The 23,989-nt window shown below is 49.3% G+C and overlaps 1 protein-coding gene across 1 annotated transcript in view; it reads left to right on the top strand.

The window, feature by feature from the left end:
* LOC140484563 (tolloid-like protein 2) overlaps positions 1–23,989 on the top strand; it is a 174,573-nt gene that overhangs the window by 137,123 nt on the left and 13,461 nt on the right. The window contains exons 12-18 of the mRNA XM_072582942.1: positions 1,326–1,521; positions 7,633–7,758; positions 12,051–12,211; positions 14,579–14,759; positions 16,326–16,451; positions 19,774–19,901; positions 23,531–23,744. Of these exons, the coding sequence (XP_072439043.1) occupies positions 1,326–1,521; positions 7,633–7,758; positions 12,051–12,211; positions 14,579–14,759; positions 16,326–16,451; positions 19,774–19,901; positions 23,531–23,744 (1,132 nt within the window). The remainder of the gene's footprint in view (positions 1–1,325; positions 1,522–7,632; positions 7,759–12,050; positions 12,212–14,578; positions 14,760–16,325; positions 16,452–19,773; positions 19,902–23,530; positions 23,745–23,989) is intronic.

Here is a 23,989-nt window from a genome sequence, read left to right as displayed (position 1 = left end):
CACTGGATTCCTGCACTGTGTGTGTGAGAGAATGGGGGGCACTGGATTCCTGCACTGTGTGTGTGAGAGAATGGGGGGCACTGGATTCCTGCACTGTGTGTGTGAGAGAATGGGGGCACTGGATTCCTGCACTGTGTGAGAGAAACTGCAGCATTGGATTCATGCACCCAGAGAAGGGGGGGGGGCACTAGATTGCTGTACTGTGTGTGGGAGGGGTGGGAATGGATTCCTGCACTGAGAGACAGAGATAAAGGCTAGGTTACTGGAATCCTGCACTGTGAGAGAGAGAGGGGCACTGGGTTCCTGCACTGTGTGTGTGTGAGAGAGAGAGAGGGAGACAGACACTGGGTTCCTGCACTGTGTGTGTGTGTGTGTGTGGGTGAGAGAGAGACACTGGGTTCCTGCACTGTGTGTGTGTGTGAGAGAGAGAGAGGGAGACAGACACTGGGTTCCTGCACTGTGTGTGTGTGTGTGTGTGTGTGTGTGTGTGTGTGGGTGAGAGAGAGACACTGGGTTCCTGCACTGTGTGTGTGTGTGTGTGGGTGAGAGAGAGACACTGGGTTCCTGCACTGTGTGTGTGTGTGGGTGAGAGAGAGACACTGGGTTCCTGCACTGTGTGTGTGTGTGAGAGAGAGAGAGGGAGACAGACACTGGGTTCCTGCACTGTGTGTGTGTGTGTGAGAGAGAGAGAGACAGACACTGGGTTCCTGCACTGTGTCTGTGTGTGAGAGAGAGACAGACACTGGGTTCCTGCACTGTGTCTGTGTGTGTGTGAGAGAGAGAGACAGACACTGGGTTCCTGCATTGTGTGTGTGTGTGTGTGTGAGAGAGAGAGACACTGGGTTCCTGCACTGTGTGTGTGTGTGTGAGAGAGAGAGAGAGAGATGGAGACAGACACTGGGTTCCTGCACTGTGTGTGTGTGTGTGAGAGAGAGAGAGAGCGGGGAGGGGCACTGAGTTCCTCCCTTTGTGGATGTAAATTACAATATAAGGTGAAATCCCAGTTGTTGGTATAGCCCAGCCTCAACTGATTATGCCGAGTGGGGTTGGGGGCTGGTGTGAGTTAATTGAGGATCCAGCTCCATGTCCCAGAGCAGCCAGTATCCAGGAGCTCAGCTCGCTTCCTCACACAATGGGAAACTTGTGTCAATTCAGCAACATGGAACTTTACAGAGATAAGGTCTTGGGGTGCGATGAAAATATGGTTGGGGTTGACTTACTGGAACGTTCTGTGACTTGTCCACTTATGTTGAGTGATCAGATTTTGTGGCTTGGACTCTTGAGAGTGCCTGCTCTGTAAAGAGCTTCCTCTTTGCTGTTTGCAGATTGAAAGACACGATAGCTGTGCGTATGATTACCTGGAGGTGCGTGATGGAGACAGTGCTACCTCGCCCCTGATTGGCCAGTTCTGTGGTTACAATAAACCGAGTGACATCAAGTCCAGCTCCAACAAACTCTGGATGAGGTTTATGTCGGACGGTTCAATCAGCAAGGCTGGTTTCGCAGCAAACTATTTCAAGGGTGGGTTTGGCCCTTCTCTCAGAATGTGACAGCGCAGAATGAAGGCCATTCAACTCGTCAAGCCAATGGTGGCTCTCCAACTGAGCAATCCAGTCTGACCCACTCTCCAACTCTTTTGCTAGAGCTTCCATTAATTTTGTTTTGTCTTCATTTCTATCCCAATTCTGTTTTGAAAATGATCAAATCTGTTCCCTCGCGAGGTAACACATTCCAGATCACAATTCGTTGTGCTCTGTCCTTGTGTTAGTTCTGTTTATGTTTCACAGGTATATCCTGGAGCGATATCCCGTCCCTGATTGCAGAGTCTTATCCCGGTATTCCAATGACCAGGTTTCCATTCTGCTGTGGGAGTCGGGCTAAGCAATATCGCCATATCGCCTCGAGATCAGTGACTCACACTAGTCCCCTGAGCCAGAGGTTCTGTGTTCAATGCTCATTGCACAGACTTGACCAAATTCACACGAGACTGATGCTTTAGTGCGGTGCTGAGGGAGTGCAGCACCATCAGAGGTCCTGCCTCTGAGCTGTTAAGCCAGGCCACGCGACTGGTCTCTTGCATCCAGCAGCTGGGTTCAGAGAACACTGCCCATTTAAATCAGTCTCCTGGCCTTGCCCAAGAGCTCCACCTGCTGTGATAGCTGGGAACTGCTGGAATTGATGGTGGAGAGGTGCTGCTGTAGGTCTGGGGTGGACAACGTCAGAAGTCAGATGACACCAGGTTATAGTCCAACAGGTTTATTCAGGTGAAGGGGCAACACTGGAATTGAGATCTGTATTTTCCCTAAGTTCGCAGCCAACACAGCCACCTAAAAATGTTGGTTTTGTGCAAGTGCAACTCATAGAACGAAGGAAAAAGACCATTTGGCCCACCATACCCATGCTGACCAACAAAAAAGAGCCTATTTGCTATGTCCTATTTCCCACCTCTGATCCTAAATCCAAGCATGTTTGTGACTGGTGCTGAGGTTCTCTGTCATCATTAGTCTTTCACTCAGTGAGTTTCAAACACCTCACACCCTCAGAGTGAAATAATTTCACCTCTGATCCTTCTGCTGATTCCTTTTTAATCATCTCCTAGTTACCAACCCTGCAAGCAAGGATTTGACCTGTACACTGTATCAACACCCCTTCATTTGTTAAATACCCTCCACTAATCCCCACGTCATCTCCTCGGCTCTGAGGAAAACAACCCAGCCTGTCCAATCCTCCCTCATCGTGACATTTTTCCAATCTTAGTAAAACTGCTTTACGTCCATTCTTGTGCAGTCACTTCTGACCTTTGATGTGGCGATCAGAACTGTGCACAACACTCTCGCTGTGATTTAATTCCTGTTTTATACAGTCCCAGCATAACTGCACTCTCCCTCTCTGTTCACTATCTTAACCATTCTCACCACCTCCCCTGAGGACGCTATTTTATTTCGTTGTCTTTGTTAATCCTTCTCCCAATGCATTGTCTCAGGCTCCCCTGGACTGGACTCCGTTGGCCACTAATCTATTCAGCTGACCGCTCTGTCGGAGTCTCTCTTCATCACTACACAGCCAGTTTCTGTATCCGTGCAAGTTTCTCAATCATAGCCATGTTTTCATGACCAGAGTGACACCCACAACAGAATCCCACTGGAAACAGCCTCCCAAACACAAACACTCATCAGTCAACACACTTTGCTTCTGGTTTCTGACCCAATTCTGATTCAACGCATTTGAATTCTTTGGGTTTATACTTTTGTGAATGGTCTGCTATTTGGGGCCTTCCTAAAAACCTCAAAAAATCCAAATCCATATGACATCACCTACACTCCCTTCATCGACCCCACCCCCTGCCCCCGCCACCAACTCCACTCCCTTCCCCCAAGTTACCTCTTGAAAATGGACAATTATATTTCTCATACACAAACTTCCCTGGAGCAAACCAATGATTAATCAGAGACTTTATGAATGAAGATCTATTCTATCACTCAGGAGTTTTTCCTGCAATATTCCCAACATTCACTGACCTAGCTGTGGGAACTAGAGGTTCCAGAGATAGGGAGAGGTACAGGAGCTGGAGGAGGTTACAGAAAGAGGGAGGGGTGTAGGGGCTGGAGGTGGTTATAGAGGTGGAGAGGGGTGGAGGGGCTGAAGGTGGTTATAGAGATGGAGAGGGGTGTAGGGGCTGGAGGTGGTTATAGAGATGGAGAGGGGTGTAGGGGCTGGAGGTGGTTATAGAGGTGGAGAGGGGTGGAGGGGCTGAAGGTGGTTATAGAGATGGAGAGGGGTGTAGGGGCTGGAGGTGGTTATAGAGATGGAGAGGGGTCTAGGGGCTGGAGGTGGTTATAGAGATGGAGAGGGGTGTAGGGGCTGGAGGAGGTTATAGAGATGGAGAGGGGTGTGGGGGCTGGAGGTGGTTATAGAGATGGAGAGGGGTGTAGGGGCTGGAGGTGGTTATAGAGATGGAGAGGGGTCTAGGGGCTGGAGGTGGTTATAGAGATGGAGAGGGGTGTAGGGGCTGGAGGTGGTTATCAAGATGGAGAGGGGTGTAGGGGCTCGAGGAGGTTATAGAGATGGAGAGGGGTGTGGGGGCTGGAGGTGGTTATAGAGATGGAGAGGGGTGTAGGGGCTGGAGGTGGTTATAGAGATGGAGAGGGGTGTAGGGGCTGGAGGTGGTTATAGAGATGGAGAGGGGTGTAGGGGCTGGAGGTGATTATAGAGATGGAGAGGGGTGTAGGGGCTGGAGGTGGTTATAGAGATGGAGAGGGGTGTAGGGGCTGGAGGTGGTTATAGAGATGGAGAGGGGTGTAGGGGCTGGAGGTGGTTATAGAGATGGAGAGGGGTCTAGGGGCTGGAGGTGGTTATAGAGATGGAGAGGGGTGTAGGGGCTGGAGGTGGTTATAGAGATGGAGAGGGGTGTAGGGGCTGGAGGTGGTTATAGAGATGGAGAGGGATGTAGGGGCTGGAGGTGGTTATAGAGATGGAGAGGGGTGTAGGGGCTGGAGGTGGTTATAGAGATGGAGAGGGGTGGAGGGGCTGAAGGTGGTTATAGAGATGGAGAGGGGTCTAGGGGCTGGAGGTGGTTATAGAGATGGAGAGGGGTCTAGGGGCTGGAGGTGGTTATAGAGATGGAGAGGGGTGTAGGGGCTGGAGGTGATTATAGAGATGGAGAGGGGTGTAGGGGCTGGAGGTGATTATAGAGATGGAGAGGGGTGGAGGGGCTGAAGGTGGTTATAGAGATGGAGAGGGGTGTAGGGGCTGGAGGTGATTATAGAGATGGAGAGGGGTCTAGGGGCTGGAGGTGATTATAGAGATGGAGAGGGGTCTAGGGGCTGGAGGTGGTTATAGAGATGGAGAGGGGTGTAGGGGCTGGAGGTGGTTATAGAGATGGAGAGGGGTGTAGGGGCTGGAGGTGGTTATAGAGATGGAGAGGGGTGTAAGGGCTGGAGGTGGTTATAGAGATGGAGAGGGGTGTAGGGGCTGGAGGTGGTTATAGAGATGGAGAGGGGTGTAGGGGCTGGAGGTGGTTATAGAGATGGAGAGGGGTCTAGGGGCTGGAGGTGGTTATAGAGATGGAGAGGGGTGTAGGGGCTCGAGGAGGTTATAGAGATGGAGAGGGGTGTAGGGCTGGAGGTGGTTATAGAGATGGAGAGGGGTGTAGGGGCTGGAGGTGGTTATAGAGATGGAGAGGGGTCTAGGGGCTGGAGGTGGTTATAGAGATGGAGAGGGGTGTAGGGGCTGGAGGTGGTTATAGAGATGGAGAGGGGTGTAGGGGCTGGAGGTGGTTATAGAGATGGAGAGGGGTGTAAGGGCTGGAGGTGGTTATAGAGATGGAGAGGGGTGTAGGGGCTGGAGGAGGTTATAGAGATGGAGAGGGGTCTAGGGGCTGGAGGTGGCTATAGAGATGGAGAGGGGTGTAGGGGCTGGAGGTGGTTATAGAGATGGAGAGGGGTCTAGGGGCTGGAGGTGATTATAGAGATGGAGAGGGGTCTAGGGGCTGGAGGTGGTTATAGAGATGGAGAGGGGTGTAGGGGCTGGAGGAGGTTATAGAGATGGAGAGGGGTGTAGGGGCTGGAGGAGGTTATAGAGATGGAGAGGGGTCTAGGGGCTGGAGGTGATTATAGAGATGGAGAGGGGTGTAGGGCTGGAGGAGGTTATAGAGATGGAGAGGGGTGTAGGGGCTGGAGGTGGTTATAGAGATGGAGAGGGGTGTAGGGCTGGAGGAGGTTATAGAGATGGAGAGGGGTGTAGGGGCTGGAGGTGATTATAGAGATGGAGAGGGGTGTAGGGCTGGAGGTGGTTATAGAGATGGAGAGGGGTGTAGGGGCTGGAGGTGGTTATAGAGATGGAGAGGGGTGTAGGGGCTGGAGGTGGTTATAGAGATTTCAGGGCTGGTGGAGGTTACAGAGATAGCAAGCGATATAGATACTGGAGAAGGTTACAGAGATGTGGTGGGGTGCAAGGACTGGAAGATGTTACAGAGATAGGGAGGGTTGTAGGGGCTGGAGATATTACAGAGGTAGGGAGGGGCATAGGGACTGGAGGAAGTTGCGGAAATATGGCAGTTGTAGGGGCTGCGTGTAGGGGTCTTGAGGATGTTCGATTGGGAGGGTCTAGTGCCATGGAGGGTATGGAGATAGGGAGGATGCAGGGGCTGGAGGAAGTTATAGAGATAGGGAAGAGTGTAGCAGCTGGAGGAAGTTACAGAGATAGGGAGGGATAATGCTGTAAAATCTGGTGCAGGGGAAATGTTTGGAACAAGGCCAAAGGATTTTAAATGACAGGATCTTCAATAAGGCTGAGATGGGTAGATAGATTTTTTTTTAATCAATGAAGGAATCAAAGTTCCTGGGGAAAGGTGGAATCTGATCAGCCTAAGCACAGCTTTGCTTCAGTGAGTGGCAAAATGGAGATGTTGGGCTGAATGGTCTGTTTCTGTTGCAAGGTTTGGATGGCAGGGTGAGTAGGAAGGGAAGAGTCTAGAAGGGACTGAGCAGCTTCATCAATTCAGTTTCCTGATGGGAATGTAGCCAGTGGGAATTGGACTGGGCTCAGATAAAAGGAGAGGATTAGAACAGTCCCTTCGCTGTGAAGCTGCCGGCAATATGTTTCTGTTGCTCCTCATTCTGAAATGTCTATCCTCTCTGTCCCTCTCTCCATCCTCCTCATTCACATCCCCTCCATTGTCCACACCTTCCCCTCCCTCTTCATATCCCACCCACTCTCCCGACTCCTCTCCCTCACTATCCCCCTCTCTCTTCTCTTCCACCTCCCTCCTCTGTCTCCTTCTTCTCCCTCCTCTATCCACCAGACCCTGTCTCTCTGGTCACTCCCCTCCGTCTCTCCTGTCACTCCCCTTGCTCTCCCTCTGGCCCCTGTCTCCCACCCACTTCCTCTTTTCCCTCCTCTCTTTCCTCCCTTCACTTTCTCACTCTCCCCACCCACTCTCACTCTCAACCCCCCCACTCTTTCTCTCCCTCCCATCCACTCTCTCTGTCTCTTCCTCCCAATCTCCTCGACCCCACCCTGCTTGCTCTCCCTCCCACACAATCTCTCTCCCTCCCACACACTCTCTCTCCCTCCCACACTCTCTCTCCCCTCCCATCCTCTCTCTTTCTCTCCCTCCCTCCCATCCAGTCTCTCTCTCTCTCTCTCTCCTCCCATTCACTCTCTCCCTCCCATCCACTATCTCTCTCTCCCTCCTATCCACTCTCTATGTCTCTCCCTCCCACCCACACTGTCTGTCTCTCCCTCCCTCCCATGCACTGTCTCTGTCTCTTCCTCCCACTCCCCCGACCCCAGCCTGCTCGCGCTCTCTCCCACACACACTCTCTCCCCCACCCATTCTCTCTCTCTCCCACCCAGCCACCCTCCCTCCCCCTCTCTCTCCCTCCCACCCACTCTCTGTCTCTTTCTCCCACTCCCCCAACCCCAGCCTGCTCACCCTCTCTCCCACACACTCTCTCTCCCCCACCAATTTGCTCTCTCCCCCACCCATTACCTCTCTCCTTCCCACCCACTCTCTGTCTCTCCCTCCCTCCCACTCAGCCCCCGTGCGCTCTCTCCCACACACTGTCCCCCCATAGCTGTCCCCGTCCTCTGTCTGAGGGTGACCTGTGTTGTTTGATGTTGGTATTGCAGAGATGGATGAGTGTGCCCGGCCGGACCATGGGGGTTGTCAGCAGCACTGTGTGAACACTCTGGGCAGTTATCGCTGTGCGTGTGAGCCAGGCTTTGAGCTGGCTGCAGACCGCAGGACGTGTGAAGGTAACTCTGAGAGCTTCTTGTCTGTGAGGCCCTCTTCGTCACTCTGCACCTCCTTCAGTCTCTCCCCCTCCTGTCCTCTCTTCCTTCCTAGTGCCTCCCCGTCCTTCTCTTCCCACTCCCTCCCTGCCACTCTCCCTGCTCCCTCGTTACCCATGTTTGAAGTGAGATTCATTTGGTCCCAATTTCCGTTCAGTGGTTCAAGGCCCTCCTTCTCCTGAAAATGTGTTGCTGGAAAAGCGCAGCAGGTCAGGCAGCATCCAAGGAGCAGGAGAATCGACGTTTCGGGCATGAGCCCTTCTTCATTTTCAGCTCTGACCTCCAGCATCTGCAGTCCTCAGTTTCCCCTCCTTTTCCTAGTCTGGCTCACGTTCAGGGGCAGCACTGAATGGGTGCAGGCTTCTTTGAGATGCTATCTCTCTGAAAAGACCTTAAACCAGCGCCCCAGCTGATAAGCTGTCCCTCAGGCTGTTGCTGTGAATGTGGGGTTTCTCTGTAAACGTCTATGTTGCTGTTTTCTGCTGTCACAGAACCACAGCATTATTAGAGTGCAGAAGAAGGCCACTCAGCCCAAGTTGCCTGTTTCTATCCCGTAAGTGCCAATCTCCTGCCTTTTCCCACATCCCTGCACACAAGTACTATCCAAACAAAATCTTGAATGGCTCAATTCAACCTTCTACTGGATTAGTGGTGCTGGAAGAGCACAGCAGTTCAGGCAGCATCCAACGAGCAGCGAAATCAACGTTTCGGGCAAAAGCCCTTCATCAGGAATAAAGGCAGTGAGCCTGAAGCATGGAGAGATAAGCTAGAGGAGGGTGGGGGTGGGGAGAGAGTAGCATAGAGTACAATGGGTGAGTGGGGGAGGGGATGAAGGTGATAGGTCAAGGAGGAGAAGGTGGAGTGAATAGGTGGAAAAGAAGATAGGCAGGTCGGACAAGTCAAGGAGACAGTAACTGAGCTGGAAGTTAGAAACTAGGATGAGATGGGGGAAGGGGAAATGAGGAAGCTGTTGAAGTCCACATTGATGCCCTGGGGTTGAAGTGTTCCGAGGCGGAAGATGAGGCGTTCTTCCTCCAGGCGTCTGGTGGTGAGGGAGCGGCGGTGAAGGAGGCCCAGGACCTCCATGTCCTCAGCAGAGTGGGAGGGGGAGTTGAAATGTTGGGCCACGGGGCAGTTTGGTTGATTGGTGCGGGTGTCTCGGAGATGTTCCCTAAAGCGCTCTGCTAGGAGGCGCCCAGTCTCCCCAATGTAGAGGAGACCACATCGGGAGCAACGGATACAATAAATGATATTGGTGGATGTGCAGGTGAAACTTTGATGGATGTGGAAGGCTCCTTTAGGGCCTTGGATAGAGGTGAGGGAGGAGGTGTGGGCACAGGTTTTACAGTTCCTGCGGTGGCAGGGGAAAGTGCCAGAATGGGAGGGTGGGTCGTAGGGGGGTGTGGACCTGACCAGGTAGTCACGGAGGGAACGGTCTTTGCGGAAGGCGGAAAGGGGTGGGGAGGGAAATATATCCCTGGTGGTGGGGTCCTTTTGGAGGTGGCGGAAATGTCGGCGGATGATTTGGTTGATGCGAAGGTTTGTAGGGTGGAAGGTGAGCACCAGGGGCGTTCTGTCCTTGTTACGGTTGGAGGGGTGGGGTCTGAGGGCGGAGGTGCGGGATGTGGACGAGATGCGTTGGAGGGCATCTTTAACCACGTGGGAAGGGAAATTGCGGTCTCTAAAGAAGGAGGCCATCTGGTGTGTCCTATGGTGGAACTGGTCCTCCTGGGAGCAGATACGGCAGAGGCGGAGAAATTGGGAATACGGGATGGCATTTTTGCAAGAGATAGGGTGGGAAGGGGTGTAATCCAGGTAGCTATGGGAGTCAGTGGGTTTGTAAAAAATGTCAGTGTCAAGTCGGTCGTCACTAATGGAGATGGAGAGGTCCAGGAAGGGGAGCGAGGTGTCAGAGATAGTCAAGTCGGTCTCAGGGCATCAATGTGGACTTCAACAGCTTCCTCATTTCCCCTTCCCCCACCTCATCCTAGTTTCAAACTTGCAGCTCAGTTACTGTCTCCTTGACTTGTCCGACCTGCCTATCTTCTTTTCCACCTATCCACTCCACCCTCTCCTCCTTGACCTATCACCTTCATCTCCTCCCCCACTCACCCATTGTACTCTATGCTACTCTCTCCCCACCCCCACCCTCCTCTAGCTTATCTCTCCATGCTTCAGGCTCACTGCCTTTATTCCTGATGAAGGGCTTTTGCCCGAAACGTTGATTTCGCTGCTCGTTGGATGCTGCCTGAACTGCTGTGCTTTTCCAGCACCACTAATCCAGTATTTGGTTTCCAGCATCTGCAGTCATTGTTTTTACCCAATTCAACCTTCGTCCACCACATTTCCTGGAGTGCATTCCAGACCTAGTACTCGCTGTGCGAAAAATGTTGCTTTTCCATTAAGTGTCACAGTGCTTTTGAGCATTGTTCAGGTAGAGTATTAATATCCCCTTCCTCCCCATCCTCTGCCTCACCACACTCTTACATTCTCCATGCAGTGATGTCCCATGCTCTGAATGTTTTCAAACTAGCAAGGGTGGCACGGTGGCTCAACGGTTAGCACTGCTGCCTCATAGCGCCAGGGTCACAGGTTCGATTCCAGCCTTGGGCAACTGTCTGTGTGGAGTTTGCACATTCTCCCTCCCACAGTCCAAACCTGTGCAGGCCAGATGAATTGGCCATGCTAAGTTGCCCATAGTGTTCGGTGCATTAGTCAAAGGGAAATGGGCCTGGGTGGGTTACTGTTTGGAGGGTCGGTGTGGACTTGTTGGCCCAAAGGGCCTGTTTCCACACTGTAGGGAAACTAATCTGACTCCAGTTGGAGTGAAGGGTGGCACTCTGGCTCAGTGGTTAGCATTGCTGCCTCACAGGGTTCGATTCCAGCCTCTAGTGACTGTCTGTGTGGAGTTTGCACATTCTCCCTGTGTCTGCGTGGGTTTCCTCTGGGTGCTCCGGTTTCCTCCTGCAGTCCAACGCTGTGCCAGTTAGGATGGATTGGCCATGCTAAATTGCCCGTAGTGTGCAGGGTTGTGTGGGCGAGGTGGATTAGCCATGGGATAAGCAGAGTTAAAGGGATAGGGTGTGGATCTGGGTGGGACGCTCTTCAGAGGGTCAGCGTGGATTTGACAGGCTGAATTGACCTGCTTCTGCACTGTAAGGATTCTATGAAAAGATCAGATAGAGTCATACAGCACAGAAACAGACCCTTTGGTCCAACTTGTCCATGCTGACCTCAATTAATCTACTCCCATTTGCCAGCTTTTGGCCCATATCCCTTTAAAGCCTATGTAGGAGAAAACAACTGCAGATGCTGGAATCTGTAGTGGAAACAAAAAATTGCTAGAAACCACAGCATCCATGGAGAGAGAGGAAGCTCATGTTTCGAGTCTCGATGACGCTTTGTCAGTGCTAATGTGAAGTGCCTCAACCACTGTCATTTCCAGCACTTTGTTGTTTTCAGTCCCTCTAAACCCTTCCTTTTCATTTACCCCTTCAGATGCTTTTTAAATGTTGTAATTGTACCAGCCTCCTCCACTTCCTCTGGCAGCTCATTCCATACATGCACCACCCTCTGTGTGAAAAGGTTGCCCCTTGGGTCCCTTTTATATCTTTCTCCTTTCATCGCAAGCCTAAACTGTCTTGCTTCGGACACCCCTACCCTGGGAAAAAGACCTTGGCTATCCACCCTATCCATTCTCCTCATGTTATCTACCTCTATAAGGTCACCCCTCAGCCCCTCAGCCCTCCAGGGAAAACAGCCCCAGTCTATTCAGCCTCTCCCTTTTGCTCAGACCCTCCAACCCTGGCAACATCCTTGTAGATATTTTCTGAACCCTTTCAAGTTTCACAACATCTTTCTGATAGCCAGGATCTGAAGCAGTATTCCAAAAGTGGGCCAACCAGTGTCCTATATGGCTGCAACGTAACCTCCCAACTCTTATGCTCAATGCACTGACCAATAAGACAAGCCTGCTAAACACCTCCTTCACTACCCTGAATACATGGGAGCCCATTCACTCCAAATAAATCAAACAAGTTAACTTTTGACCTCATGGACTGTGGGAGGAAGGTGTAAGGTTTAAAACTGTGAGCGTGTTGATGTGAGGTTTTTCTTTTTATATCAACATCTGACAAGGTCACTTGTAAACGCGAGCTTTAAATTCAGATCGATCTTGAGCTATTGACATGAGGCTGTGAGTGCCCTTCCTTACTGTGCCGAAGGTGACTTGCTTGTTTTTTTCCATTGTGCCGCAGCTGCATGTGGGGGCTTTCTCACCAAACTCAATGGTACCGTCACGAGCCCAGGCTGGCCCAAGGACTACCCGACCAACAAGAACTGTGTGTGGCAGCTGGTGGCACCTGCCCAGTACCGGATCTCGCTGCAGTTCGAGGTGTTTGAGCTGGAGGGTAACGACGTGAGTAACACCTCGAGTTTCCTCGCTGCTCCTGAGTAAGTGACCGTGCTGAGGCTGTCACTTGAGCTCAGCTTCCAATTGATGATATCCCAACAACAGCAGCTTGTGCCCCTGTACCCATAATGCACTCCAGTGGCGCCAACAGTCACAGAGTAGCCATGAGTGGATCGTCCACCTGTCCACATGCTCCCTGTGTGGGGAGCGATAATGTTAGAGGTGTCGGTGTTGGACTGAGGTGGAGAAAGTCGAAAATCACACACTGGAGTTGTGTGATTTTTGACTGTGCGGGGGATGGTATTCAACGTCTTGACTAGACAAAGGTGAATGGCCTGGTCCCAAGTGCAGACTGCACCCTCTGGGGCAGAGGACATCTTTTGAAATGGGATTGTGTGTATACCTCCAATCCAGAAGGTGTCTGCTTATCACAGCACATCTGGAGGTTTTGTAGACTCACTGTTATTTCTTTCTAACTGACAAGTGCACACCCACACAGTGAGGCGACATGACTACAATCGTCCCACAATTTGCTAATATCTAGCTGCTCTTCTCCACGATGTCCTGTATCTGGGGGTGGGGGAAAATCAGTTAGCTTAGGTGGCTGGATGGCTAGTTTGTGATGCAGAATGGCACTAATAATGGTGGTTCAATTTCCGCACTGGCTGAGGTCACCATGAAGGGCTGTCCTTCTCAACCTCTCCCCTCTCAGGTTGAACCACCACCAGTCACCCCTGTCTAATGAGAGAGCAGCTCAATGGTCTGGTAGGACTGTGGCAACTTTACCTTTTAACTTTTTATTAAAGCCACCAGCAAATGCACCTTGAAAATACCACACACACACACCTCACTTGCAGACACACACAGCTGAAGCATGCACACAGACACACTTCTGAATTTATCACCTTTTCTTTGTCCATTTTTGAAGAGGTTCAGGTTGACACCCCCCTCAGTACCTATCGATTCCAAATCCAGCTGTGCATATTCCTCATGCTGCATGTAAGTGGTGTTCAATTCTTGTTTGCAAGTGATTGCTGGTGATGGTTTATTGAATAATTGACCAATACATGTAGAACAGTCACTAAGTAATAGAGAGACTAGTAAGAGACAAACGATAAACTGCAGATGCTGGAATCCAAGGTAGACAAGCAGGAGGCTGGAAGAGCACAGCACGCCAGGCAGCATCAGGAGGTGGAGAAGTCAATGTTTCGGGTGTAACCCTTCTTAAGAAAGCAGCTTCTAAAAGAGTGGCACAGTGGCTCAGTGGTTAGCACTGCTGCCTCACAGCGCCAGGGACCCAGGTTCGATTCCAGCCTCGGGTGACTGTGCAGAGTTTGCACATTCTCCCTGTGTCTGCATGGGTTTTCTCCAGGTGCTCTGGTTTCCTTGCACAGTTCGAAGATGTACAGGTTAGGGTGAATTGGCCGTGCTTATAGTGCTCAGGAATGTGTAGATTAGGTGCGTTAGTCAGGGGTAAACATAGAGTAATGGGGAGTGGGTCTGGGTGGGCTACTCATCAGAGGCTCAGTGTGGACTTGTTGGGCCGAAGGGCCTGTATCCACAATGTAGGGATGCTATGATTTGTGACCTCACATCACCAGGAACAGTGTCTATAATTTCTGTAATGCCAAATCTCACAGATCCAAGATTAAATTAGATTCCCTATATTACAGAAACAGGCCATTTGGCCCAACAAGTCCACACTGACTCTCCAAAGAGTAACACACCCAGATCCATTCTCCTACCCTATTACTGTACATTTACCCCTGACTAATGCACCTAACTTACACATCCCTAAACACTAAGGGCAATTTAGCATGGCCAATTCACCTAACCTGCACATCTTTGGACTGTGGGAGGAAACCAGAGCACCCGGAGGAAACCCGCGCAGACACAGGGAGAATGTGCAACACACAGACAGTCATCCGAGACTGGAATCGAACCTGGGTCCCTTGCGTTGTAAGGCAGCAGTGCTAACCACTGAGCTACAGTGCTACCCCAAGCACTGGGTATAAGGAGAGGAGACAGTCACTCAGCAAGTAGTTGGTGTGTGGGATGCACTGCCTGGGTGTGTGGTGGAAGCAGGTTCAATCCAGGCTTTCAAGATGGGGGGCATTGGGATTATTTGGGTAGGTGTGGTGTCCTGGCATATGGAAAAAGGCAGAGACAGGATTGGCACAAGATGATATAACCTGTACTAGCACGATGGCCTGAATGGCCTTCTGCAGAGTAACTACTTGATGATTCTATACAGGGCAGGCTCAGATCGAGCTTCTGAAAGTCGGTCTGAGTAGGATTAGGCTGTTGTTTTCTGTGTAGTGAGAGGCTGTGGATTACATACTGAGGGAACACACCGTGTGCTTACTTTGCCAGGTCTGTAAGTATGACTATGTGGAGATTCATAGCGGCCTCTCCTCTGAATCCAAACTACATGGCAGATTCTGTGGCTCTGAGAAGCCCGACATCATCACGTCGCAGTTCAACAACATGAGGATCGAGTTCAAGTCTGACAACACAGTGTCCAAGAAAGGATTCAAAGGCCAGTTCTTCTCAGGTGAGTCTGGCTTCAGTTGGCAGGCCCAGCACAATAGGAGGGTTGGATCACTCAGTTGAGCAGGGGGCGAGATGGCCAGAGTGAAACAGGAGCAGCAAAGATCCCTGGGAGCAACGCAAACCAAATTGGCTGCAGTTCAAGGACCTTAGTCCCAAAAACCTTTTGCATTAGAGGCCCCATTTCCTGAAAATGCCAGTCTTGAGTGTAACCAGTACCTACTCCAACTGCTCAATTGATCCTTAAAGGGACAGTTTTTAAAGAAGTGCTGCAAATCACCTCACAACAGCCAGGATAAAGTCACCAGTCTCCACACTGCTCCCACTGGATGCCCTGCTCCCACCTTTGAAGGGCTCAGCAGAGAGCTTTCTGGCGATACCCAATGGCAGTCATGCTTGTTAAGGCTAACTTAACATTCCAACTCGACATGTCGGGTCCCAGAATGAATTCTGGCTTGTGTTGTTTTTTTTGTTAATCATATTCACATGAAGTGACAGAGTTTCTTTAACAACAAAAGCTTATTACATGAATCATATTCACATGAAGTGACAGAGTTTCTTTAACAACAAAAGCTTATTACATGAAAGGAAAAGTAAATTAAAAGCCAATCTATCTAAATATAAAACTTTAGGAAAAATCTTAAAACACAGCAAAACAAAGCTTTCAACCTGTTTCCTGACATTATCCATTACAAAGACTCACCCAGAGAAACTACTGCTCAATATCAAATCTTTAAGTTCTACTTAATTGACTCTTCAGTTTCTGTCCTGTGAACTGTGGAGTCACCTTGCACAAATACTCACTCACAAAACCAAGAGCTTAGACTTGCTCAGCTCCGAAAAACCTGCAGATTTCTAACCTGCTTTGGAAGTTAGACACACTAAACCTTTTGACTGAATTAACTGTGTTTTCCCCTACCTGCTCTGAAACAAATTCCTTTCCAGAAGAGGAATGACTTTTGTGTCTAACCCTGGTAGGTCTCTTCTGCGCTGCCTGAAAAGCTTTCAAATCTCTGTGCTTTCTAAACCTGAAATGTAGCCATGATTATCTGAAACTAATACACGCTGTAATGTTTACTGCACTTGTTGTATACCACCATGGTAAACAATTTGCCATTAACACTCCAGGGTCCACAGTCACCTGCCCTCTGAAACGTTAAGTATGGTCACTGTTCTGAGGGGACCGTCTGTCTCACGTTTCTTTAAAAAGGACCTGCCACAAACATGACCAATGCCCAAATATTGCTATTTTGAATCACAAACGCTAAAGATGATATTTATAGGCACAGCTAATCAGGATATAGGAAATGCGGGCCAGACTGATTGGCTTCTTTGAGATGCTGGTTATGAGTGAGGTGAGAGTGACTATCCCAGGGTGAGGGTTGGGTGACCATCCTGCGTTGGGAAGGGGTTCCTTGTTCAGAGCCACAGTTTTTACACTTGGCGACATACCCTATCTTGAGGCATGTTAGCTGTTGGCTGAGCCTCTGATCACACAGCAGAGTGTCTTGGTCAAGTGAGGTTTGATCTCGTGCTGTTAACTCCCGATTTACAAACCTCTGGCTTCCAGATAAAGACGAGTGCTCGGTGGGTAACGGTGGCTGTCAGCATGAGTGTCTGAACACGCTCGGGAGTTACATCTGCCAGTGTCGCCATGGCTTCACCCTGCATGAGAACGGCCTTGATTGTAAAGAAGGTCAGTGAGCCCATCATCTCTGTCTCTCTCATTCTGCCCAGTTACTGGGTGCCCCGCTGATGGCTAGATGGTTTCCCCTTCCCTAGCAGAGTTAAAAATCACACAACACCAGGTTACAGTCCAACAGGTTTATTTGGAAGCACTAGCTTTCAGAGCACTGCTCCTTCACCAGGTGGTTGTGGAGAATTAAGATCGTAAGACACAGAATTTATAGCAAACATTTACAGTGTGATGTAACTGAAATTATATATTGAAAAAGACCTGGATTGTTTGTTAAGTTTCTCATCTTTTAGAGTTACCATGTTGGTTTCAGTTCTTTCATGTGTAAATTGCAAAATTTTTTTAGAAGTTACATTCTCAAGTGAACTCGTGTTCAGACCGATTCTGGTCAAAAACACGGATTTATAGAATCTTACACGGATTCATGCAGTTTTTGAGCAAAGTAAAATGTAATTCTGCAAGTACAAATTCACCCCCAAACTTACATATGTATATGTGTGTGTTTGTGGTGGGGGGGGTGGAGTTATGAGTGTCTGTGAGAGAGTGTGTGTGAGTGTGAATGTAAAGGGGAATAAGTCTGTGAGAGGGTGCATTTGTGTATGTGTGAGTGTATGAGAAAGGGTCCGCATGAGTGTATGGGTCTGTAGGAGAGTGTGTGTGTGCGTGTAGTACAATGGCGTCACCTGTAGTGTGACATGAACTCAAGGTCCCAGGTGAGGCCATCGCCATGGGTACCAAATTTGGCTATCAGCCTCTGCTCGGCCACTTTTCATCGTTGCCTATCCCGAAGTCCACCTTGGAGGATGGTCACTCGAAGATCCGAGGTCAAATATCCTGGACCGCTGAAGTGTTCTCTGACTGGGAGGGAACCCTCCTGTCTGTTGATTGTTGCGGAGTGTCCATTCATTCGTTGTCGTAGCCTCTGCTCAGTTTCACCGATATACCATGCGTCAGGGCGTCATTCCCTGCCGCGTATGAGGTAGACAATGTTGACTGAGTCACATGAGTACCTGCCACATACATAGTGGGGGACACCTTTCATAGCGCCCCAGAGGGATAGCCAAACAAGAAAAAGGTATTGAAAAGTATATCTAAACGTTAGTCTTGAGGAAGGCCCTCACAGGCAATGATGAACTGGGAGAGGTTTAGTGAGAGAATATTCCAGAATGTGGGGCACTGAAGGATCTATGGTCAATTGCGGAGCAAAATGAGGCGACATGTCCAAGGCCCGAGAGGGTTGGGTATTAGGAAGAAAATGTTCTGGAGGTGAGGGTGGAGAGACCTCAAGGGGATGCTCAAAGATAAGGAGAATGTTATTTAATCAAGAAACATTTGGAATCCAGGGTCAGAGAGCTAGGCAGTGATGGAGAATAACCAGCAGAGTTTGGGCAGAGTCACTGCAGGAGGGATGGGAGACTGGATAGGAGAGGATTAGGATGAGCAAGATTGGTGGTAGCAAAGTCTTGAGGAAAATTTTGGAAGCAGAGGTGGGAATGATGGTGTCAGTGGAGTCAGTGAGTGTAAGGCACCAGTTATGATGATTTCAGTCTCGGTTGGTGGAGAATTATCAATTGGGTGTAATATTTACCAACCAATGGATTACTGGATTCAAATTTGTATTTTCAGTGGGCTGGATGATGTAGACTTTTACTTATTCATGGGAAGTGGGTATTGCTGACTGGGCTATAGCATTTATGCCTTTGAGAAGGTTAATGCGGAGCTGCCTTCTTAAATGGCTACAGCGAGTTGGATATTGGCAGTTCATTCTCGTCATGTGAGATCAGTGTGAGTGAATGGCACCAGGTTAGCCAGATCCCACAACTCCCATGTGATCCAATAACATGGTTCCTTTTGTACTTGCTCGGTACTGTATATTGTCATAACTTCCATTTCTCAAATAGAGAGACTCTGGAAAGTACTGAGCTTCAAATGGACTTGGGTGTCTGTGTTTATGAGTCACTGACAGGTGGGATCATGTGCAAGATGGAAATTCAGACCATCTAGCAGATAGGACCAGGCCTTAGGCCTGCTCCACCATTCTACTTGACCATGGATGATCATCGAGCTCAATACCCTAACCCCACCCTCCGTCCCTTCAGCCACAAGAACTATATCTACCTCCTGCTTGAAAGCATGTACATTTTTTGGCCTCAATCACTTTCTGTAGTAGTGAAGATACTTAGTTTGTTAGCCTTTTTTCAAAGACATATAGACATAAAAGTGTCTTTCTGCAATTATGTCGTGTCTCTGTAAGAACATGCCTGGAATATTATGTTACAGTCTAAGTCACCTAGGAAAAGATAAACTTGCCCTGGAGGGATCTCAGCAGTGGTCCACGGTGACTCAATCGTCCCATGAGGAGATATTAAGGAGCCTGGATCTGCATTCTGTGTGGTTTTGAACAATTGAGAGGCGTTTTTGTTAAAATTTACAAAACTCTTCCGGGGCTTGACAGCGTAGGCATTGAGAGGTTGTAGCCTCAGCTTGGGTTTGTTTGGGGTTGGAGGAGGAGTGTGTAGAACCTGGGTCCATAATCTCGGAATAAGAGGCATGCCAATTACGACAGAGAGGAGGAGCAGGAGGAATGGGAAGGGGTGTGATTCATTGCAACTCTCTACTCTGAAACTGTGTAGCCTCAATCAACCCTCAGCAGGGTTCAGCTCAGATTTCTTGATGTTAATGTTATCAAGGAATACAGGAACCATCCAGGAGGATGGGGATCAGGTAGAAGACCCATCAGTTGGTTGATTGGCAGGCCGGGCTCAAGGTGCCAAATGACCTACTCTTCCTCCTAATTCATATGTTCTTATATTTAGAGAATAATGGCCATTTTCCTATTATATTCAGTTGTGGACAAGGTTACAAATCCACACTAAATGGGCTGAAAACTCTTATGTTGAACTCAGCTCACAATCATACTGCGATGACCCTGTTCTTATTGTGTGCATGTCTGCCTGTTTGTCTATGTATGTGTGTGTGTGTGTGTGTGTGTGTGTGTGTAGTGAGTATGTCGATATGTATGTGTGTGTGTGTGTACACTGTGTACGTCTGTTGTGTGACTGAGTATGTGTGTGTCTATCTCAGTGTCAACCTAGATTAGGTGCTTACCTCTGGAGTGGGAATGCACACTTTGTGATGTTCTCGATCAGGTCGTTGCAGGCTGTGAGTGAGATTGCAGAGATCTCAGAGGCCAGAGGTGACCCCCTACAAGCTAGCCATCCAGTTGGAGCAGGGTCTGTGCACTAACATGTGGAAGTTCTAAATTGAATTTGAATAAAAATTCATGATTTTCAACAAAACCTTTCCACTGCTTCCCTTCCAGCTGGCTGTGAGCATAAAACGAGCAGTGCTGAGGGAGTGATTGCCAGTCCAAACTGGCCTGACAAGTACCCCAGTCGTAAGGAGTGTACCTGGGTCATATCTACCACCGCAGGCCATAGACTCAAGCTGGTAACTGTTTTCATTTTACACTAAGCTGCTGTCCGACTCGAGACGTGAACCAGAAAAGAGGAATGTTCTTTTATTCATTCACTCATGAGACGTGGGTTTATTGCTGGTTGGACTGGTATTTATTGTCTGCCCTTGAGAAGGTAGGGGTGTGGGGGGGGGGTGGTGGCTGGGGGAGGTTGGAGCTGCTGTCTTGACCCACTGTGGTCCATGTGCTGTAGGTCGGCCCACAATACTCTGAGGGAGGCAGTTCCAGGATTTTGACTCAGTGACAGTGAAGGAACAGGCATAGGTTTCCGGGTCAGAATGGTGAGTGGTTTGGAGGAGAACCTGCAGGGGTGGTGGTCACAGGGGCCTCTGCCCTTGTCATTCTAGATGGAAGTGGCCGTGGCTTTGGAACAGGCGGTCTAATTCATCGCTGGTGAATTTCTGCAGTGCATCTTGTACCAACACTGCTGCTGCTGAGTGTTGGTGGGGGAGGGAGTAGATGTTGAATTATAGAATCCCTCCTGCGTGAAGCAGACCATAGAGCGCACACACTGACCCTTCAGAAAGCATCCCACCCAGAGCCCACCTCCCAACCCTGTAAGCCTGCATTTCCCATGGCTAATCCACCCAGCCTACACATCCCTTGACACCATGCACAGGACGCTGCCTGAACTGCTGTGCTCTTCCAGCACCACTAATCCAGAATCTGGTTTCCAGCATCTGCAGTCATTGTTTTTACCTCCTTTACAATTGAGCATGACCTATCCACCTAACCTGTGCATCTCTGGACTGTGGGAGGAAACTAGAACACCCAGTGGAAACCCACGCAGACACGGGGAGAATGTGCAGACTCCACACAGATAGTGCCTGAGATTGGAATCGAACCTGGGTCCCTGGTGCTATGAGGCAGCAGTGCTAACCACTGAGCCACCTTGAAACTGAGTTATAGTTATATCTTGCCTTTCATAATCTCTGGACATCTCCAAAATGATTTAGGTTTGTAAATAGAGGAACAGTGCACACGCGTCAGATGGTTAAGGTAAACAATTATAAAACAGCTGGGGTATTGTGTCCTGCTGTGGATGGCACACCGTTAGGAAGGATGCTAGGCTTTGGAGAGGGTGGACAACAGCTTCACAAGAATAGCAGAAGAAGTGGGGATTACAATGACCTGGGTTGTCCTGCTCGGAGCTGACAAGGCTCTCGGGAGATGAAATACAAAGGATTTGCAGAGTCAATCAAGAGAATCAGTTTCCAGTGGCTGAAGGGGTGATCACATCGCAAATTGAAAACGATTGGTGGAACAGCCAGAAATGATGTGACCAAAACCTTTCTGTGCAGCAATTGGTTACAAACTGGGATCATTGCCCAAGAGGGCAGTGAATACAGATTGAACAGAAACCTTTAAAAAGGAATTGAATAAATAGATGGAGAAAAATATTGTCAGAAAATAGGGAAGGAGCAAGGGAGTGGGACGAACTAACTGGTTCTTCAGTGGAGCTGATACTAATGTGACCTCCTTCTGTGTTGTCCACTTGTATCATGCAGAGACGATGGGCTGAACAGCCTCCTCCTGGGTTGGAACAGTTCTGTGATTCAGTCTCTGTTATAAGTAATTTGGTAGCAGAGTGATCTCCCACAATCAGATGCTGTTTGAGGAATTATATTGATTGGGATAGCAGGAGGAACAGGCTCTGCCCTTCAAATAGATCCACGGGATCCTTTTTGTAATCAGCTTGAGTGAGGAGGTGAGGCCCAGTTTAAACCCTCATCTGAAAGATGGCGTCTCTGACAATGATCATAGACTCTCTACCTTGTGGAAACAAGCCATTTGGCCCAACAAGTCCACAAGTCCGAAGAGTAACCCACCTAGAACCATTCCCCTACTCTATTACTCTACATTTCCCTCTGACAAATGCACCTAACCTATACATCCCTGAACACTGTGGGCAATTCACCTAACCTGCATAGGTTTGGATTGTGGGAGGAAACTGGAGCACCCAGAGGAAACCCACACAGGGGAGAATTTGCAAACTGCACACCCAAGGATGGAATTGAACCCAGATCCCTGGCACTGTGAGGCAGCAGTGCTAACCACTGAGCCACCGTACTGCCCTTCCATCAGTTTACCGTCACATATAACAATAAGAGAGCTAAGCCCATATCATCAGAGGAAGATCTCAGCACTGGTGGGTTCACCATGTGACTGTCACCTGTCATGTGACTACCACACATGGCCCACCCCCTACAGGCCCCACCATTTAACCTTGGATGTCCATCCTTGCTCTTGGGCAGTCATTAACATTCCTTATTATCTAAAGTGAGTTTGCCTGAATAGTTTCAGTTTGTTGCCTCTGTATGAAATAAAACGACTTAACAATTCCTGTCAGACTTTCCCCTGTGTGGTTTTGATTCACCATCAGATAGGTTGAAGAGGGAATGGTGGGACCATGCTGCTAAGACAAGGCTCACAGGGAATATTACTGTTGCACCCGGAGTTACTTTGGTGATGTGCAGACCTACTCCAGCATGTTCAAGAGTTCACTGATAGGAGAGGCAGCATCATCAAACCCTGAAAATACCGAAGGCAGACCAACATTATATCAGGGTAGAGCAGGAGTGTGATGGCTGAGCCTTTAACTAGATATACCACAGTCAGTGAGTTAATGTTGACCTTCAACTGGATTATGTACTTCATTTCCAGCATCATTTTCTCTCAGCTAACACCCTGTTGGGTTAATTCCTGTTATTACACCACTGCCATCGGATCTTGGTGCTGCTCAGAGTGATTTTGGCTGCGCTTCCAATTTTGCGTTTTCACAAGGTGTGAGCATCACTGCCTGGGATTTATTTCCCTAGTGGCCCAGGAACCAATTAAGAGTCAACTGCATTGCTGTGGGTCTGGACTCCCATGTGGGCAGTAAGTGCTGGCCAGCCAGTAGACACCCACGGTCCATGAGAGAATAAAACAAAACAGAATGGCAGCAGTTTCCTTCCCTAAAGAACATTAGTGAACCAGCTGGGCTTTTCCCCTTAATCCCAGGGGGTGGTGGGATCATGGTGCTAAGACAAGGCTCACAGAGATTATTACTGTTGCACCTGGAGTTATTTTCGTGATGTACAGACCTACTCCAGCATGTGAGGATCAAGAGGGTTCACTGATAGGAGCGACAGCATCATCAAACCCTGAAAATACCGAAGGCAGACCAACATTATATCAGGGTTATAGAGCAGGAGTGTGATGGCTGTTCAAATTCCATTTGCCACAGTGGGATTTGAACCCTGGCACCCAGGGATACTACCTGGGATCAGGATTCATAGTCTAATGATAATACCACTAGGACACAACCTCTCCTTATGAAATGGGATAAATGTCTCTCTTTCTCTCTGGCTGCACATGCTCCATGGTAACTATGCTAGCAGCTTCTCTGAAGCCAGCTCCTTCCGTTGGCAATGGTGTTGTGAGCAAACCCATTGGCAAGATGGTCTGGGAATTTGGGAAACATCCCATTGGCATTGTGGGAGAGGACACAGTTTGAAAGGCTTCAGATCAGAAGGAATCCATTCTCTCTAGGTACCAAATTGTATTGGATCGCATTTTACATCCCTGGTGGTGCTAAACACTTTGAACTTTTACCCAACAGACCTTCGCCGAGTTTGAAATCGAACAGCACCAGGAATGCATTTATGATCACCTGGAGGTTTACGATGGACCTGACGATGGGTCCCCAATGCTGGGGCGTTACTGCGGGAGCAGAAAACCTGAGCCTGCCCTTTCCAGCAGCAACAAAATGTTCATCAAGTTCTTCTCAGATGCTTCAGTCCAGAGAAAGGGCTTTCAGGCCAAACACAGCACAGGTGAGAACAGTGACTATAACTTGCACAAACTGTCTCATCTCGAAAGGTCATAAACTGTTAAATAAAATCCTTATTCCTTACCACCTGTTCACTCTATCGGTCACAGATCCTGCACTCTGAGGACCACCCACCCCCCCCCGACTCCCAGAGACGTCAGGCTATCAGATCCTTTGTTCACGCAGGCTCACCCTTCGTCCCTCATTCTACACTCTCTCAACAGCCAGTCTCAGCATCTGGTGCCACAC

The sequence above is a fragment of the Chiloscyllium punctatum genome, chromosome 13 (assembly GCF_047496795.1).
Source record: "Chiloscyllium punctatum isolate Juve2018m chromosome 13, sChiPun1.3, whole genome shotgun sequence".
Taxonomy (NCBI): domain Eukaryota; kingdom Metazoa; phylum Chordata; class Chondrichthyes; order Orectolobiformes; family Hemiscylliidae; genus Chiloscyllium; species Chiloscyllium punctatum.
This window is presented reverse-complemented; position numbering and strand designations above follow the sequence as displayed.